Below are 19,798 nucleotides of genomic sequence, written 5' to 3'. Positions count from 1 at the left end.
CCCAATACCTATAGCACACTGTGTTGCATATAGCAGACACTCAATACATTATTTGTTAAAGGAGCGAACAGTATTACATTATAGCTAATTTTGTTTCTTTTAAATGTTTCTCAACATATCAAAATAATTTTACTTTAAATGTTGCAAGATGTATATTTATAATGTTATGATGTAATAATATATAACATAATTATAATATATAATATTGTGAATTTATAATATATTAAATAATTATATATGTATATGTAAAATTTAAGGAAGGTATCAGTTCAATCTCAAAGTACTCTATGGCATAAATTGGCTCTTGTAGTCACATGAAGCAGCACAAACCATTGCAGGTTTAGTTCTTATAAGAAAGAAATTAATCCCTGAAAGTAAATCTCAGGCCTAAGAATAAAAGTCCTGTCAAACTTGTCATCATGTTACAAATCTAACTGTTGGTCAGCTTTACTTCTTCCTAGCTACTTTAAGGCAATCCAAATATCTTATAGCAACAGCCTGATGCTAGGGTTATGGGGTTAGGATCACGGGGTTACTATGACAACAGGTCATAGCACAAAGGTTTTAATGCTTATGGACAGAGTTAACATGAGACAAAAATGTATCTTTAGTTAATTGTTACTTGGGTATAATACGACTATTAAAATAATTATTTGATAATTATTCATAAGCAAATAAAACAAATTTTTTACTTTTATGATGAACTTATCATTTATAAAAACACTTTCACAAACATTTCATTTGACTTCCATAACAATTCTGTGATACAAAAAAGAGTTATCTCATGTAGAAAACAAAATATCTTACCTAAACTCACATGTCTGGTAAATGGAAGAGTAAAATCCTAAAGTCAGATTTTCTAGTGCCAAGTTGAATGCTCTTTCTTCTTTGTCATATGGACCATCAGTATTAGACTATAACTAGTGAAATAAAAACTTACATATAATGTAACTTTCTTATTTTTCAATTTCTCTTTGAAGAACCTGAGTCCTTCTTTTAGAGTTCAAATCTTTGGAACCATATGGACAACTCAGACTATCTGCCGAGTTGGGAAATACAAAACTAAACAATCTTTGTAGCTCTAGCTTCAGTTTAGTGGTTGAGTTGAAAAACAATTTACTACTGCTTTCTTCTATAGCCTGCTGCTAAAGCAATTATTTGACAACACAACTCTCTTATCTTCAGAAATCTTTTTACCATCTTTTTTTGATTTTTTGCATGAGGGAAGCCAAAACAGACAAAATTAGGGACACACAGTACATCTGTATTTGTTAGCATAAGGCTTTTATCTTTTCTAATCAATAATCCCTTCATTATTATCTCCTTAGTTTTTGAAGCTAGAGCTCCTGTTATTTATACACCATTGACATCTCAACATCCCTTAGCAACCCTAATGTACACAGAAATAACTACAAAACTTTCAATGAGCACAAAGTTATAAACTCAAACCAAATAGAACAATTTTTAAAATAAGCAATTTAATGAGGTTTTTAAAACAAAGATATAAAATACTTGTATTGCTCATTACAACAACAAACATCTCAGTTATAAAATAAGGAATATTTATTTGGGCAGATATTACTTCAACATGGCTATATTAAATCATCTGGTACAGAATTTATTAAAATAATGTTTTTTAATTTTTTTCTCTTTTTATAAAATTTCAACTTTTATTTTGGATTCAGGTACATGTGCAAGTTGTAACATGCGTATATTATGTGATGCTGAGGATTGGGATACAAATGATCCCATCACCCAAGTAATGAGCATGGTACCCAACAGTTTTTCAACCCTTGCCTTCCTCCGTAGTCTCCAGTGTCTATTGTCCCCATCTTGATGACCATGAGCACTCAATGTTTAGCTCCCACTTATAACTGAGAACATGTGGTGTTTAGTTCTCTGTTCCTGCATTAATTTGCTTAAGCGAATGGCCTCCCACTACATCCATTTTGCTGCAAAGGACATGATTTCATTCTTTTTTATGGTTGCATAGTGTTCCATGGAATATGTGTGTGTGTGTGTGTATATACACACACATATATATACACACATATTCCACGTTTTCTTTCTTTTTTTTTTTTTTTTTTTTTTTTTTGAGACAGAGTCTCTCTCTGTCACCTAGGCTGGAGTGCAGTGGCACGATCTCAGCTCACTGCCAGCTCCACCTCTCAGGTTCACACCATTCTCCTGCCCCAGCCTACCGAGTAGCTGGGACTACAGGCGCCCGCCACCACATCCGGTTAATTTTTTGTATTTTTTTTTAGTAGAGATAGGGTTTCACCATGTCAGCCAGGATGGTCTCGATCTCCTGACCTCATGATCCACCGGCCTCAGCCTCCCAAAGTGCTGGGATTACAGGAGTGAGCCACCGCGCCCAGCCCCAACGTTTTCTTTATTCACCTAGGCTGAATCCATGTCTTTGTTATTGTGAATATAGTGCTGCCATGAGTGTGTGTCTTTTTGGTGGAATGATTTATTTTCTTTTGGATATATCCCCAGTTATGAGACTGCTGGGTCAAATGGTAGTTCTATTTTAAGTTCTTTGAGAAATCTTGAAAGTTTTTTCCACAGTGACTGAAGTAATTTACATTTCCACCAACAGCATACAAATGTTCCATTTTCTCAACAGCATCTGTTGTTTTTTGACTTTTTCATAATAGCCACTCTGACTGGTATGAGGATGGTATCTCACTGTGGTTTTGATTTGTATTTCTCTGATTATTAGTGACGTTGAGCATTTTTTCATGTTTGTTGGACACTTGTATGCTTATTTTGAGAAGCATCTGTTCATGTATTTTGCCCACTTTATAATGAGGTTATTTGTTTTCTGCATCTTGAATTGCTAAAAGAATGATTTTGAAGATGCATGGGAAAACCCCCACTTCCTAAAGTTTGCCTACATATAAACAAAATAGCATTTAGGAGCAGTTACATAAGTGATACAAAATTCCGCTCTTGGTATATACCCAGGAGTAATGAAAATGTATGTCCCCACAAAAACATACACATAAATATTCGTAGAAGGATTATTGATAATAGCCAAAAGGTGGAAATAACCCAAATGCCTATCAATTGACAAATGGATAAAAAAACTATGGTATATCCATACAATGAAATATTGTTCAGCCATTAAAATGAATAAAGCATTAATACATGCTACAACGTGAGTAAACCTTAAAAATATATGCTAACGGAAAGAAATCAGTCACAAAATACCACATATGGTAATACAAAATGTCTAGAATAGGGACATCTATAGTGAAAGAAAACAGATTAGTGGCTGCTTGGGGCTAGGGGTGAGGAGATGGGGAGAGATTGGGTGGTAGCTAAAGGGTACAGAGTTTTGTTTTGAGATGACAAAAATGTCCTAAAACAGACTGCAGTGATGGTTACATTTATCTATGAATATACTAAACACTACTGAATTCTAGACTGTAAATGGTTGGATCGAATGGTATATTATATTAATAAGAATAAATTACTATTAATTAACTAATAATAAAATTAAAAGGAATAACCCATTTAAAGCAAAACATTCCTCCTTTGCCCTCTGCTCAGAGGCCTCTAAGCACAGATGTACTTAAATGTACTTACATTTTATATTAGCACTAGATCCTGAGAATGAAAGGAAGTGTTCCTCAAAGTGTGTGAGCCAATGAACATAGTGTCATGACAAACAGACTTTTTAAAATGACAGAGGTATAGCAGAGGAAGCTCTTACCAGACAGATCTGTCCAGAGATAATAGCTATAAACTCTGGACAAAACACAAAAAGACAACTACTGAGGGCACTGGAGAGGCAGGAGAAGCAGGCCAGGTCTGTAGGGGTGCTGACTCTTAGAAGAAGAGAGTGGCAGAGATGCGTTTCAGGACGGTTTACTGTCTTAGCCTGAGAGCAGACCACAGGTGACACCACAGAGCAAGAAGTGACTAAAAATCCCACAGAAAACCCTCAGTCTTCCTGGGCTGGGGCACTCGTTCTGTCTTCCTCTTACTTGGTCACCCTCTGACCTCTGGCATCTGTGAAAGCCAGCATTTCTGGGTTCCTTTCCTTCTCTAGTCTTCCTGTATCTCTTTTTCCCTCCTGTTTGCCCCTTCAACACTAGTGTCCTCCAGAGCATTGCCCTCAGCTTCCAATTGATGCATTTTCTCTTCAGAGTTCATTGACTCGCGCTGCTTCAACTGCCACTGAGACTGCCGCATGCATGGCAGACCTCCCTTCTCAATCTCCCTCCTGGATCCCCTACCTTCAGTCCTATGCCAATGACTTGGGAGTTAAATTTTAAAGTCAGTGCTGCTCTGTCACAGAAGCCAAACATCATATTTGGTCACGATTTCTCTTGAAATTCCTTAGGAAAGCAACATGTTGGATTTCTCATTTTTCTCCATTTCTTGAACTGCTTTCACTATTGAATTCATCTATGATTCCACTGTACTTGGTTGTCCCATAAGAATCTCTAATACACAAATCAAGCTTCCAATCTTTCTTTCATCTGCCTGTATCAGGTTCCTGCACCTTTACTTCCTATGTTAACGGGTAGCATCAAAACTAACCCGGTTAGATACAGGAGGCAGAGCAAGAAGCCTGATAGAAGTCTGTAGCACTTGTCCCCCACCCCAAAGGAACACCACATTTTAACAATTAACTCCACACAAAAGTCACTAACACAAGAACCAAAAATCAGGTGAGCAAACACAGTACCTGCTTTTAACTTCATATCACTGAAGAAGACATTAAAGAGGGCAAGACAGATAGTCTTGAATGCCGACACCATCCTCTCCCATCCCCCAGCAGTAGCCATGCAGCTTGGAGAATGTGGGCACTTGGGAGAGGCAGAGTGCAGTGATTATGAGGCTTTGCATTGAACTCAGTGCTGCCCTGTCACAGCAGAAAGCAGAGGAAACACTTGGATAGGCCCTGACCAAAGGGTAATTGCCCATCACAGTGGCAAGCTTGAGTTCCAGCAAGCCTCACCAATGCAGGCTGGAGTGCTCTGGGACTTTAAGTGAACTTGAGCGACAGCCTAGGCCACAAGGACTGCAATTCCTAGGCAAGCCCTAGTGCTGAGCTGGGTTCAGAGCCAATGGACTGGGAGACACGTGACCTACTGAGACACAAGCTGGGGTGGCTAAGGGAGTGCTTGTGCCACCTCTCCTTCATCTTCCAGCAGTGGGTGGCATGGAGAAATCGGTGTGCTTGGTAAAGGGAGAGCACAGCAACTCGGGGACTTTACATTGAACTCAGTGCTGGTCTGTTACAGCAGAGACCTGGTAGGATTCAGCACTTGCTGATCAAAGAGCCCCATGGTCCTGAATATCCAACAGCAATACCCAGGTTATATGCGGTGAGCCTTGGGCTCAGATGTGCTGGCTTCAGATGTGACCTTGCACATTCCTAGCTGTGGTGGCTATGGTGAAAGACTCTTTCTATTTGAGAAAAGCAGCGGGAAAAGTAAAGGGGACTCTACCCGGCACCTTAGGTGCCTGGTTGGCCTCGGTGGGGTAGGGCACCAACCAGGCTCTTGGGGTCCCTGAGTCAGGCTTAGGCTCTTGGTTAGTTAGCATTTCTGGACCTACCCTGGGCCAGAGAGGAGTCCACTGTCCCGAAGAGTGAGTCCCAGGCCTGGAAGCATGCATCATAAACTGACTGAAGGGCCTTTAAGTGAAACATCAGTGGTAGCCTGGCAAAAGCCCCCATGGGTTGGTGGTGGTGGTAGCCACAGGGAGAGGCTCCTTGGCCAATGGAAATGGGAGGGAAGAGTGGGAAGGGCTTTGTCTCATGGTTTGAGTACCAGCTTAGCTGCAGTAGAATAGAACACCAGCTGAAGTTCTAAGGTTTTTCACTTCAATCCATGGTTCCAAGACAACATCTCTGGACCCACCTGGGGCCTGGGGAAGCTCACTGCCCTGAAGGTAGGGACACAAACCTGGCTGGCTTTGCCACCTGCTGATTGTAGACTCTAAGGCTTTGAGTGAACTTAGATGGTAGCCAAGTAGTGGTATAGCAGGCCTGGGATGAGACTCAGTGCTGTGCTGGCTTCAAGTCTGAACCAGCACAGTCCCAGTGGTAGCAGCCAGGGGGATGCTTGTGTTCCTGCCCCTAGTTCCAGAAGGCTCAGCACAGGGGGAGAGAGAGACTCTGTTTGTTTGGGAGAAGGTAAGGGAAAAGAATGAGAGTCTCAGCCTGGTAATTCAGAGAATTCTTTCAGACTTTATCCAGCACCACCAAGGCAGTGCCTTTCTCTAGAAGTCTTCAAGAATTGCAGCATTGTAGGGTCTCAGGCCCAAGTCCCTTAGAAGACCTGAAACACCTTCCCAAGAATAATGGACACAAATGGGCCCAGATTTCAAATTAATTTAACCAAAGTAGTGAAAGACCTTTATAATAAAAACTAAAAACTGATGAAAAAAAATTGAAGAGGACACCAAAAACATGGAAAGATATTTGATGTTCATGGATTGGAAGAATCAATATTGTTAACATTTCCATAGTACTCAAAGCAATCTGCAGATTCCATGCAATCCTTATCCAAATCCCAAAGACATTCTTCATAGAAATAGAAAAAACAATTCTGAAATTTATACGGAACTACAAAAGACCCAGTATAGCCAAAGCTATCCTATGCAAAAAGAATGAAACTGGGGGAATCACATTTCCTGACTTCAAATAATACTACAGAGCTATAGTCACCAAAACAGCATGATACTGGCATACAAACAGACACACAGACTGATGGAACAGAATAGAGAACCCAGAAACAAATTCACACACCTATAGAGACCTCATTTTCTATAAAGATGCCAAGAACACACAGTGGGGAAAGGACAGTCTCTTTAATAAATTGTGCTTAAAAAACTGGATATCCACATGCAGAAGAACAAAACTAGACCCCTATCTCTCACTATATTCAAAAATCAAATCAAAATGGATTAAAGACTTAAATATAAGACTTCAAACTATGAAAGTGCTAAAAGAAAACATTGGGGAAACTCTTCAGGACATTGGTCTGAGCAAAAATTTCTTGAGTCATACCACACAAGCGCAGGCAACCAAAGCAAAAATGAATAGCTGGGATCACATCGAGTTAAAAAGCTCCTGCACAGCAAAGAAAACAATCAACAAAGTGAAGAGACAACACACATAATGGAAGAAAACATTTTCAAACTACCCACCTGATGAGAGATTCATAATCAAAATTTACAAGGAGCTCAAGCGACTTTATTTTAAAAAGTCAAATAATCTAACTTAAAAATGGGCAAAAGATTTGAACAGACATTTCTCAAAATAAGGCGTACAAACGGCAAACAGGCATATGAAAAGGGGCTCAATATTACTGACCATCAGAGAAATGCAAATCAAAACTACAATGAGATATCGCCTCACCCCAGTTAAAATGGTTTATATCCAAAAGACAGGCAATAATAACAAATGCTGGTGAGGATACGGAGAAAAGGGAACCCTCGTACACTGTTGATGGGAATGTAAATTAGTACAACCCCTATAAAGAACAGTTTGGAGGTTCCTCAAATAAACTAGAATTGAGCTATCATAGAATCCAGCAATTCCACTGCTGGGTATATGCCCAAAAGAAAGGAAACCTGTGCATCAAAGAGACATCTGCATTCCTATGTTTTTTGCAGCACTGATCACACTGGTCAGTATTTGGAAGCAACCTAAATGTCCATCAACAGATGATTGGCTAAAGAAAATATGGTGTGTATATACAATGGAGTACTATGCAGCCATAAAAAGGATGAGATACTGTCATTTTGCCACAAAATGAATGGAACTGCAGGTTATTATGTTAAGTGAAATAAGTCAGACATAGAAAGACAAACTTCATATGTTCTCACTTATTTTAGGGGCTAAAAATCAAAATAGTTGAACCCAAGGAGACAGAGAATAGATGGATGGTTATCAGAGGCTGAGGCTGTGAAGGATAGTAGGGGGTGGGGAGAGGAGTGGGGGTTGTTAATGGGTACAAAAAATATATATAGTTAGAAAGAATTAATAAGATATCATTTGATTGCACAACAGGTTGACTATAGTAAATTGAAGTTTAATTGTACATTTAAAAACAATAGAGTATAACTGGATTATAAAAATATAATCGATTTTTGGGAGGATGAGATGGGCGGATCACGAGGTCAGGAGATTGAGACCATCCTGGCTAACACAGTGAAACCCTGTCTCTACTAAAAATACAAAAAAATAGCCAGGTGTGGTGGCGGGCGCCTGTAGTCCCAGCTACTCAGGAGGCTGAGGCAGGAGAATGGCGTGAACCCAGGAGGCAGAGCTTGCAGTGAGCCGAGATTGTGCCACTGCACTCCAGCCTGGACAACAGAGCAAGACTCCATCTCAAAAAAAACTAATAATAATAGAGTATAATTGGATTGTAAAAAATAATAGAGTATAATTGGATTGTAAACTAGGTTATAATTGGATTATTGTCACATTAAAGTATAAATGCTTGAGGGGATGGAGAGCCCATTTGTCATGATGTGGTTATTGCTTATTACATGCCTGTAAGAAATTATGTAACATACATCATAAATATACACACCCACTATGTACCCACAGTTTTTTTAAAAAGCCTGGTTACCCAAACCAGAAATCCAGGAGTTAGCCTTGACTCCTCTCTCCCTCATACCAAACTCCAGTTTTGATTTATATTGATTTTAATGCATCCAACACCTTATTTCAAACCCTTATTACCTTTCACTTAGACCAGAGTCAGAGCCCCAAACTGGTCTCCCTGCCTTCATTTCTTTATGCCTTCAGTACTCTGTAGTATATCCAGTTCTACTGCCTTTTGCAAATGCAAAATAATCAGAGTTCTCCTTTCTTGGAAAGATCCTCCAGTGGTAATCCACCACCCATAGCGGTGTTTTGTAATCATTTTTATAGCAGATTAACGTTATTTTCAAGCAAATATCATATAAAAGCCTAATATCTATAAATAGATATGAGCTGTATTTTACTGTGATTAACTTACTTTGTAAGATCTAAGTGTGTAAGTTCTATAAACCAGTAAGAAAATAATAAGGAGGTTTGGAGAAATTTAAAAATTCAAAATCAATGGCAATGCAATTAGATCAGCATCGTCTTGATATTTATTTCTCTATTTTATTTGATTGCACATATTTTTTAAAATCCTGATTTATATCATTAGGTAGCTACCAGTGATAATAGTTTATTGCTTTTTCCAAAAAGTTGACCTTTCAAACTTAAAGTATCATTCATTTAGAAAGATAGCAAGATGCAAATATTAATGAGTTAAACTGTCAGCACGTATTACTTGATTTCTGGTTTTTACCTGGTTAAAAATGTGGTATGTAATATGTAGTTTGAGTGTGTATTTAAGATCTGGTTTTTTTTTAATGAAAGTCAAAGCAAACATTTGTGCAATCCTTAAGTCTCCTCCTTAGAACTTTGTTACCATGGAATAGAGTTTGAAAACCAGTGATCTAAATGCTAAACCCCAAATCCCTTAGTATTTAGTATGAAAATGTAAGATCCTGTTTCATTTGAACTTTATCAGTCTAGCTGCATTTCCCACCACTGCCAAATTTTCACCCAGTTTTCTAAATCTATGTTCATCTTTCAAGGGGTTATAGTTTTGTACTAGCTATTTTCTCTGCCAAATGTGACTCCGGAACTACTGTCTTCTAACCCAAATTTCTATTAACTTAATTTCAAAGTTAAAACATTAACTCTCCATGATGTTTTCTTTGAATGTGCCCATAGGACTATGTATACACTTCTATCTTAAACATGTGTTGCCTTGTGTGATAATCATCACTTCCTCTCAACTGTGAGCTCCTAAGAAAGGACTAATTTAACCATCCTGGAGTTCTCAGGAACTTTCAAAGTGCCTGCAACCTAATAATCATTCCTTAAATCTTTTACATTCATAAACTCATTCATTAATATTAATAATAATAACAGTAGAGTGGTTACAGTAGCTGAAACTGCAGATTTGCATAACGTTGTGAACAGATAATCCTCTCATTGACTGACACTTTAGGTTAAATAAGTACTAAGTAGAAATCGCTCTTCTATATCATGCTAATTTTCACTTTAACTTCATTTTTCTTTAATAATAGCCTCACCCACCAACATAGGAAAGCAGGATCACCAGCAAGAGAACAAGAGCACAGATACATGGAATCAGGACCAGCAATAGGAACCGGAGGAGGTTAGCAGTCGCCAGCTTCTGAGAGCAGCCATTGCCCATGTTATTGTCATCAGCTCTCAAGACCTAAAGTGAAAGAGGAAAACGCAACATAGTTTTAGTTTTACAATACAAGGTATGAAATTATAGGTTACAGCTATCCATTTAAAACAGCAGCATTCCAAAAAGATTTTACTGTTTGTGCTTTAGGGTATGAAATGAGCTTAGTCACCAAATCATGTCAATAAATGAACAGATAACTGTACATCTACATTCAGGGAAGAGCAAACTATCTATTTCTGAAACATTTTTCAGAAGTATATGGGCTTTTAACAATATCCCATTTTGCTTTTTAAAGACATATTTGTCAATTTGGTATAATTCCAAAGGGCTATGAATTACCATGGCAAAACCTTACCCTGGACCAAAGCTACAACAGAAGTGAAGACTGCCTAATACGCTGATACAAAATTGGTAAGTAGGTGTGGACAGAATATTATCCAGACTTCATTCTTTTTTGTCTCATTAGTCTAAACCAAATGTGAATGAATCTGGATAAAATAAGTATTTGGTCATTAATAATTCAGCCAGGCTTGCTGTTACTGACCATGCATTTAGTGACAAGTTGAAATATAAGGAGGAGGCTGCCCTGATTGCCAATTAAACGCTAACAACTCTGAGGACATCCTCGGCTGTCCATGCTGCCCCTGCAGCCCATCCCTTGTGAGAGGATGTCAAAGTACAAAAATGATGGTTCAGATAAAGTTCTTGTCTTCAAATGCTTCAAATTTTGCTTAGTTCAATCTCTTGCCAGAAATGATATCTGGAAATTCATTTATTACAAATGGCTAGCTTCAAGCAGTGACTTCAAAAAAACATCTGAGATGGTACTAAAAGGGCTTTGAATCACTACAAGAAACTCTCTGGGTCTCCTTAATGAAGACATTTCTCATGACTCTCTCTTGGACTTCTAACTCTGCATTCTCTCCTCTGACTGTTTCAGAACTTGAACTGTAACCTCTGTGTAACTATCTCCTGAATCTCTCTTGCATCCTAAACTCCTTTCAGAGTTACACTACATACTTCTAATGCCTGGTGGGTAGTAGCCCCTCTTCTTAACAAGTCCAAAACTAAGATGAACCTTCTCTCTCTCTCTATCTGCAAACTAGTTCTTCTACTGACTTTCATATTTGTATTTACAGAAATTCCTCCATTCCAATATGGAGAGTGGAGTCCAAAGACTCCCCATTTCATCATCCCCCTATGCCATACATCACCAGGTTTTGTTGGTTCTTCCTCTGTAATAAATACCAAACTTTTTTTTTTAATGAATAACCTTTGAGAAAGAGCCTTATAATAATCAAGAAGTTGTTCTGACAGAATGGGCCTGTAATATTCTCAGGACTTCCTCACCAGTATTTGATTATTTCCCATGGATGCAAAGACAATTTTGATGGGTTCTTCTGAATTGCAAGGCTTATATGATTCCCATTTCTGCTTTATTCCCTCTATCTGGGAATATAGGTTCACTAACCCATATTGCAAGCAATGTTCACTACATAATATGATGACAGCTTCTGTAATTTTAAGAATTCTCCATGAGAGACATTATTTGAAATAACTTATGTTGTTAACTTGAGAAGAGCTTCATTTCCTAGGTTAATGTCTTACAGATCCATTTCCTCTGTACCTGGATTAAGCTACCAGCCAATGTGTTATCATTTACAGTTAATTTACAATTGATCTTCAAGAAGACATAGCACTGGTGCAATATAATATGAGATCTGCAATAGCACATTGATTACAATACCAGCATTGGATAGGCAGTGCCCTTTCAGGCTTATATACAACACTTGTCTACAAAAAAAAAAAAATCAATCAATAAACAGAAGTGTGGGACTATAGGCCAACAAAGTTAGTGGCAGAAACAAGTTGATACTTGTTTATTTTACTTAGTTACTGAACACCTACTAATTATAATAATAATGATGGATATGACAATGACTTCAAACCACTGTCTCTCAAAAGCTCACAGTCTTGTAGGAGAGATGATATGTACATGAATAATATAACTATATTGCAAGATAGCAAATGATAAGCACCATGACTCTTACAGCTAAAGTGACATAAGAATTCAAAGGATAGAAATATAATTTGCTGGAAGATCACATAAGATATTGTAGAGAGAGCAACCCTGAATCAGCCATAATTCTGAGAAAAGTACCCCTGAAAAAGTCTGTTACGAGTTAAAAAAAAAATGTTGCAAAGTGTATACAGAGAGGTAAGAATTTATGAAATATATTTAACTTCTACAACAATGAAGAAGCTTCCTCGCTAAGGTGATCACAGAAGCATTATAGGGATAACCTTGGGTGACGAATTCACAATGGCTCATTGCCATCTGGACTGCTGGAGCCAGATACATCTCATTTAGCATTTATAAGTAAAGAGTCAGCGGAGAAAATGCTAGAGGCCCATTTTAATATCTCATCTAAGTATATATCAAGTACTGGACCTCCAAAAACGATACTCATGATTAGACCAAATATTTTCTTCAGTGACAAGATAATTGATTTTTTTGTTTGTTTGATTTTTGAGATGGAGTCTCATTCTGTCACCCAGGCTGCAGTGCAGTGGCACAATCTTGGCTCACTGCAACCTCCACCTCCCAGGTTCATGCAATTCTCCTGCCTCAGCCTCCTGAGTAGCTGGGATTACAGGCGCACACCACCACACCTGGCCAATTTTTTGTGTATTTTTAGTAGAGACAGGGTTTCACTATGTTAACCAGACTGATCTCGATCTCCTAACCTCGTGATCTGCCCGCCTCAGCCTCTGAAAGTCCTGGAATTACAGGCATGAGCCACCGTGCCCGGCCAGAGAATTGATTGCTTTTTACAAAGGGAGAGGAGGAAGAAATACGCAGGAGAAATTCAATACTTCAGCACTTTCTTCTTGAATAACTTGCATAACTTTCCTCTTGCACTCATGGCCACTTAGGACTGTTGCAAATGCTACATTATGCACAGGCCCTTCGAGGTTCCTCTGAACACAAGGCAACTCTCAGACTTCACTGTTGAGTAAATGCCAGGTGAAATAAACAACCAGAATCATCCTTAAGCTTTGTTTCCATGGACTCTAAACAATCCTTTCTCCAAATGGCATCCCTCTTCCACAAGCACCTTCCTCAGCCTTGAAATCAAGCTGAGCACAGGCACAGCATTCCATGGCAAGGGTAGGGAACAACGCATCTGATTGGATCTGCACATATTTGTAAAGCATGTCATTCTTATGTGTTTTTTGTTGTTGTTGTTTTTATTTTTGGTTTTGGTTTTGGGGGTTTTTTTTTGTTTTTTTTTTTTTGGTGTTTGGTTTTGTTTTGAGACAGGGTCTCACTCTGTCACTCAGGCTGGAGTGCAGTGGCACAATCTTGGCTCACTGCAACCTCTGCCTCCTGGGCTCAAGAGATTCTCCTGCCTCAGTCTCCTGAGTGACTGGGACAACAAGTGTGCACCATCCATCGCACCCAGCTAATTTTTTTGTAGATTCAGGATTTCACCATGTTCCTCTGACTGATCTCAAACTTCTGGGCTCAAGTGATCCACTCACCTCAGCCTTCTAAATGTTCTTATGTTTTACTAATCTTGTTAGTGAAATCTCGTTTCTTGTATCGTAAGAACTACATTTATTTTAAAAGCATAACGTACACTGGCACAGTGTACTATTTCACCACAATTGTATGCCATCTTGGTATCATTTGAGGGGTCAAAATTTCAGATAGCCGTCAAGCACTTTCTTCCTTTGGCTTCTCTTTCTCCTGCCTCTCTGGTCATTCCTTCTGTTTTTGAAGGCTCAATTTTCACATTCACTCGCTCCCCAGGCAATGTCATCCACACATTTATCTTCAATTAGTAGCAATCCATAGGTGACTTGCATCTTTAAATAACAACCATAGATCTTTCCTCTGATCTCCAGACCATTATATGCAACTGACCACTTGACATCTCCTCATTGGAGGTTGTAAAAGTAACTCAAACTCAACAAGTCTGGAACCAAATAAACAATTTTCATCCCCATATGTGGTATTATTCCAGGGTTGGCAATCTGAAAAAAGGTAATTGCACAACTATCATGTGTCAGGTATTGTTTGGGCACTTGGGATATACTAATATGCAAAATGAAACTCTGTAGTCTAATAGATGCTACATTATAGTAAAAATAAACATGTCTCACCTGAAATACTGCAAACAGCTCTTCCTATCTGGTTTACCTATATTTATCCATGCACTCCCTAACGTGTTCTCCACACTATAGCCAGAGTAAGAGAGAGGCTGTATTATCTTTGCATGATGAGAAAAGACAACGTGAAAAATGACCCCAAAGCTGAACTAATTCAAGATTGCAGAGCCTGGAATCAGAGCTGATCATGAGAGCCATGCACCCAGAGGTTCTGGGGAGGACTTTGGATTTACACAGGGTATACAAGGTTTTGAGTCCATTTTATCAAGTTTGCAAAGGTCAACGAGATCATAGTTGACATTTCAAGTACATAAGTCTTTACCCTTTTTCACCTTCAGGCAGCATTTGATTTTGTCAACACATGGTGCATTCTTGAGGGCACATCCATAGCTGCAAACAGCAGAGAATATTTGAGAGCTTGTGTGGAGGTTCTAGTTGGGGAGTGCACCTACTTGAATACCCCTGACCAAAGATGGGTCCTCATCTATCAGGGATGGTCGTCCTCTTTGACAGAGCACACAGCTTCAGGGAAGATGCACATAGAGCAGTGAGGGGGAAGGGGACACCTGCTTAGCCAGGCAGATCAGCCAATTCAACCCTGGTGATCAATGGGGTGACAGATGTCACAGCCAGATTTCCCTTTCATCCAGCAGAGATTATTTGAATCTTCTGTCTGAGGGGTTGACAGGAGCTACATTCCTTAAACCCCTCAGACAGAAGAATTATTCCTGAGGCCAGAGCCAATGAACCAGATATACCTGACTAGGGGTTTTAGGTGGGTTTGTCCAGATAATTCTTGAAGGTGGGAATAGCTGCCAACAACCAGGTTACTCTAAAGCAGGAATTCAGCCCAGAAGAAACCAAGTGAGAATTCTTTCCTTTTCTTTCTTTCTTTCTTTCTTTCTTTTTTTCTTTTTTTTTTTTTTTTTTTTTTTTTTTTTTTTTTTTTTTTTGAGATGGAGTCTTGTTCTGTTGCCCAGGCTGTAGTGCAGTGGGCATCTCGGTTCACTACAAGCTCCACCTCCCGGGTTCATGCCATTCTCCTGCCTCAGCCTCCCAAGTAGCTGGGATTACAGGCATCCACCACCACACCTGGCTAAATTTTTTGTATTTTTAGTAGAGACGGGTTTCACCATGTTAGCCAGGATGGTCTTGATCTCCTGACCTCGTAATCCGCCCGCCTCGGCCTCCCAAAGTGCTGGGATTACAGGTTTGAATCACTGTGCCCAGCCAAGAATTATTTTCTAATTGGTTGGATTATATTTTGTGATAAATTTTACATCTTAAATATATAGAACAGGTATCAGAAAACTAGTCCATGGACCAAACTCAGCACACCGAATATTTTTGTACATACAGTTTTGTTGGATAGAGCCATGTTCATTTGTTTATATTCTGTCTATACAGCTCTCCTGCTACTACAACAACGTTGAGTATTTGCAACAGAGATCATATGGTACTCAAAGCCTGAAATCTTTACTATCTGGTCCTTTATAGAAAAAGTAGGTGAGCCACTGATGTAGTGTATCAGTGTATATCTGCATATATGTGTATTTTTAAATTTGTATGTTTAATTTGATAATCAAACTAAAATATAAATTCTTTTAAGAAAATTGTATCTTAATCTCTTCATTGGGGCTTTTAACAAAATATGATATAATTGTACTGGGGGTAAATTGGCAGACAAACTGATTGTTGTTGTAGTACAAAGTTACTCCAGAAAAGGTTGAAAGATAAAAATAATCTTCGGGGGGGTGCAACCAAGATGGCCAAATAGGAACAGCTCCAGCCTCCAGTTCCCAGTGTAAGTGACACAGAAGATGGGTAATTTCTGCATTTTCAACTGAGGTACTGGGTCCCTCTCACTAGGTGGTGTCAGACAGTTGGCGCTGGTCCATGGGTGCAGCCCGACCAGTGAGAGCTGAAACAGGGTGAGGCATCGCCTCACCTGGAAAGTGCAAGGGGGAAGAGAATTCCTTTTCCTAGCCAAAGGAAATTGAGACACACAACACCTGGAAAATTGGGTAACTCCCACCCTAATACTGTGCTTTACCAAGGGTCTTAGCAAATGGCACACCAGGAGATTATATCCCACACGTGGCCCAGAGAGTCCCAGGCCCACAGAGCCTCCCTCATTGCTAGCACAGCAGTCTGAGATCTAACTGCAAGGCAGCAGTGAGGCTGGGGGAGGGGTGACCACCATTGCTGAGGCTTAAGTAGGTAAACAAAGCCTCTGGGAAGCTCGAATTGGGTGGAGCCCACCACAGCTCAAGGAGGATGGCCTGCCTCTGTAGACTCCTCCTCTGGAGACAGGGCATAGCTAAAGAAAAAGAGGCAGAAACCTCGGCAGAGGTAAATGCCCCTGTCTGACAGCTTTGAAGAGAGGAGTGGATCTCCCAGCATTGAGGTTGAGATCTGAGAACGGACAGACTGCCTGCTGAAGTGGGTCCTTGACCCCTGAGTAGCCTAACTGGGAGACACCCCCCACTAGGAGCAGACCAACACCTCACACCTCACATGGCGGGGTACACCCCTGAGGAAGCTTCCAGAGCAAGAATCAGACAGCAACACTTGCTGTTCAGCAATATTCTATCTTCTGCAGCCTCCACTACTGACACTCAGGCAAACAGGGTCTGGAGTGGACCTCAGGCAAACTCCAACAGACCTACAGCTGAGGGTCCTGACTGTTACAAGGAAAACTAACAAACAGAAAGGACACCCACACCAAAACCCCATCAGTACGTCACCATCATCAAAGACCAAAGGCAGATAAAACCACAAAGATGGGGAAAAAGCAGTGCAGAAAAGCTGGAAATTCAAAAAATCAGAACACATCTACCCCTCCAAAGGAACACAGCTCATCACCAGCAATGGAACAAATGGATGGAGAATGACTTTGAGGAGTTGAGAGAAGAAGGCTTCAGTTGATCAAACGTCTCAGAGCTAAAGGAAGAACTATGTACCCAGTGCAAAGAAACTAAAAACTTTGAAAAAAGAATGGATGAATGGATAACTAGAATAATTAAGGCAGAGAAGACCTTAAAAGAGCTGATAGAGATGAAAACCATAACACAAGAACGACGTGACAAATGCACAAGCTTCAGTAATCGACTCGATCAACTGGAAGAAAGAGTATCAGTGATTGAAGAGCAAATGAATGAAATAAAATGAGAAGAGAAATGTAGAGAAAAAAGAGTAAAAGGAAATGAACAAAGTCTCCAAGAGATATGGGATTATATGAAATGACCAAATCTACGTCTGATTGGTGTGCCTGAAAGTGACGGGGAAAATGGAACCAAGTTGGAAAACACTCTGCAGGATATCATCCAGGAGAACTTCCCCAACCTAGTAAGGCAGGCCAACATTCAAATTCAGGAAATACAGAGAATGCCACAAAGATACTCCTCGAGAAGAGCAACTCTAAGACACATAATTGTCAGATTCACCAAAGTTGAAATGAAGGAAAAAATCTTAAAGGCAGCCAGAGAGAAAGGTCGGGTTACACACAAAGGGAAACCCATCAGACTAACAGCAGATCTCATGGCAGAAACTGTCCATGCCAGAAGAGATTGGGGGCCAATATTCAACATTCTTAAAGAAAAGAATTTTCAACCCAGAATTTCATACCCAGCCAAACTAAGTTTCATAAGTGAAGGAGAAATAAAATCCATTACAGACAAGCAAATGCTTAGAGATTTTGCCACCACCAGGCCTGCCCTACAAGAGATCCTGAAGGAAGCACAAAACATGGAAATGAACAACAGGTACCAGCCATTGCAAAAACATGTCAAAATGTAAAGTCTGTCGATGCTAGGAAGAAACTGCATCAACTAGCGAGCAAAATAACCAGCTAATATCATAATGACAGGATCAAGTTCACACATAACAATATTAACCTTAAATGTAAATGGCCTAAATGTTCCAATTAAAAGACACAGACTGGCAAATTGGATAAAGAGTCAAGACCCATCAGTTTGCTATATTCAGGAGACCCATCTCACATGCAGAGACACACATAGGCTCAAAATAAAGGGATGGAGGAAGATCTCCCAAGCAAATGGAAAACAAAAAAAAGCAGGGGTTGCAATCCTACTCTCTGATAAAACAGACTTTAAACCATCAAAGATCGAAAGAGACAAAGAAGGCCATTACATAATGGTAAAGGGATCAATTCATCAGGAAGAGCTAACTATCCTAAATATATATGCACCCAATACAGGAGCACCCAGATTCATAAAGCAAGTCCTTAGAGACTTACAAAGACACTTAGACTCCCATACGACAATAATGGGAGACTTTAACACCCCACTGCCAACATTAGACAGATCAACGAGACAGAAAGTTAACAAGGATATCCAGGAATTGAACTCAACTCTGCACCAAGTGGACCTAATAGACATCTACAGAACTCTCCACCCCAAATCAACAGAATATACATTCTTCTCAGCACCACATCACACTTATTCCAAAATTGACCACATAGTTGGAAGTAAAGCACTCCTCAGCAAATGTAAAAGAACAGAAATTATAACAAACTGTCTCTCAGACCATATTGCAATCAAACTAGAACTCAGGACTAAGAAACTCAATCAAAACTGCTCAACTACATGGAAACTGAACAACCTGCTCCTGAACGACTACTGGGTACACAATGAAATGAAGGCAGAAATAAAGATGTTCTTTGAAACCAATGAGAACAAAGATACAACATACCAGAATCTCTGGGACACATTTAAAGCAGTGTGTAGAGGGAAATTTATAGCACTAAATGCCCACAAGAGAAAGCAGGAAAGATCTAAAATTGACACCCTAACATCACAATTAAAAGAACCAGAGAAGCAAGAGCAAACACATTCGAAAGCTAGCAGAAGGCAAGAATTAACTAAGATCTGAGCAGAACTGAAGGAGATAGAGACACAAAAAAACCCTCCAAAAAATCAATGAATCCAGAAGCTGTTTTTTTTTTTTTAAAGATCAACAAAATTGATAGACCGCTAGCAAGACTAATAAAGAAGAAAAGAGAGAAGAATCAAATAGACACAATAAAAAATGATAAAGGGGATATCATCACCAACCCCACAGAAATATAAACTATCATCAGAGAATACTATAAACACCGCTACACAAATAAACTAGAAAACCTAGAAGAAATGGATAATTTCCTGGACAATTATACTCTCCCAAGACTAAACTAGGAAGAAATTGAATCCCTGAATAGATCAACAGCAGGCTCTGAAATTGAGGCAATAATTAATAGCCTACCAACCAAAAAAAGTCCAGGACCAGATGGAATCACAGCCGAATTCTACTAGAGGTACAAGAAGGAGTTGGTACCATTCCTTCTGAAACTATTCCAATCAATAGAAAAAGAGGGAATCCTCCCT

General features: G+C 39.4%; 1 protein-coding gene across 3 annotated transcripts in view; it reads right to left on the bottom strand.

Moving 5' to 3' along the window:
* Positions 1 to 19,798, bottom strand: part of CORIN (corin, serine peptidase) — a 278,248-nt gene that overhangs the window by 218,975 nt on the left and 39,475 nt on the right. For all 3 annotated transcript variants that reach the window (XM_073012425.1, XM_073012424.1, XM_008017472.3), the window contains exon 2: positions 10,118 to 10,262. In XM_073012425.1, coding sequence (XP_072868526.1) covers positions 10,118 to 10,262 — 145 coding nt within the window. The remainder of the gene's footprint in view (positions 1 to 10,117; positions 10,263 to 19,798) is intronic.

Source organism: Chlorocebus sabaeus, chromosome 27 (genome assembly GCF_047675955.1).
Source record: "Chlorocebus sabaeus isolate Y175 chromosome 27, mChlSab1.0.hap1, whole genome shotgun sequence".
In the NCBI taxonomy this organism is placed as follows: Eukaryota; Metazoa; Chordata; class Mammalia; order Primates; family Cercopithecidae; genus Chlorocebus; species Chlorocebus sabaeus.
Note: the sequence above shows the minus strand (reverse complement) of the source record. Positions and strands in the feature narration are given on the sequence as shown.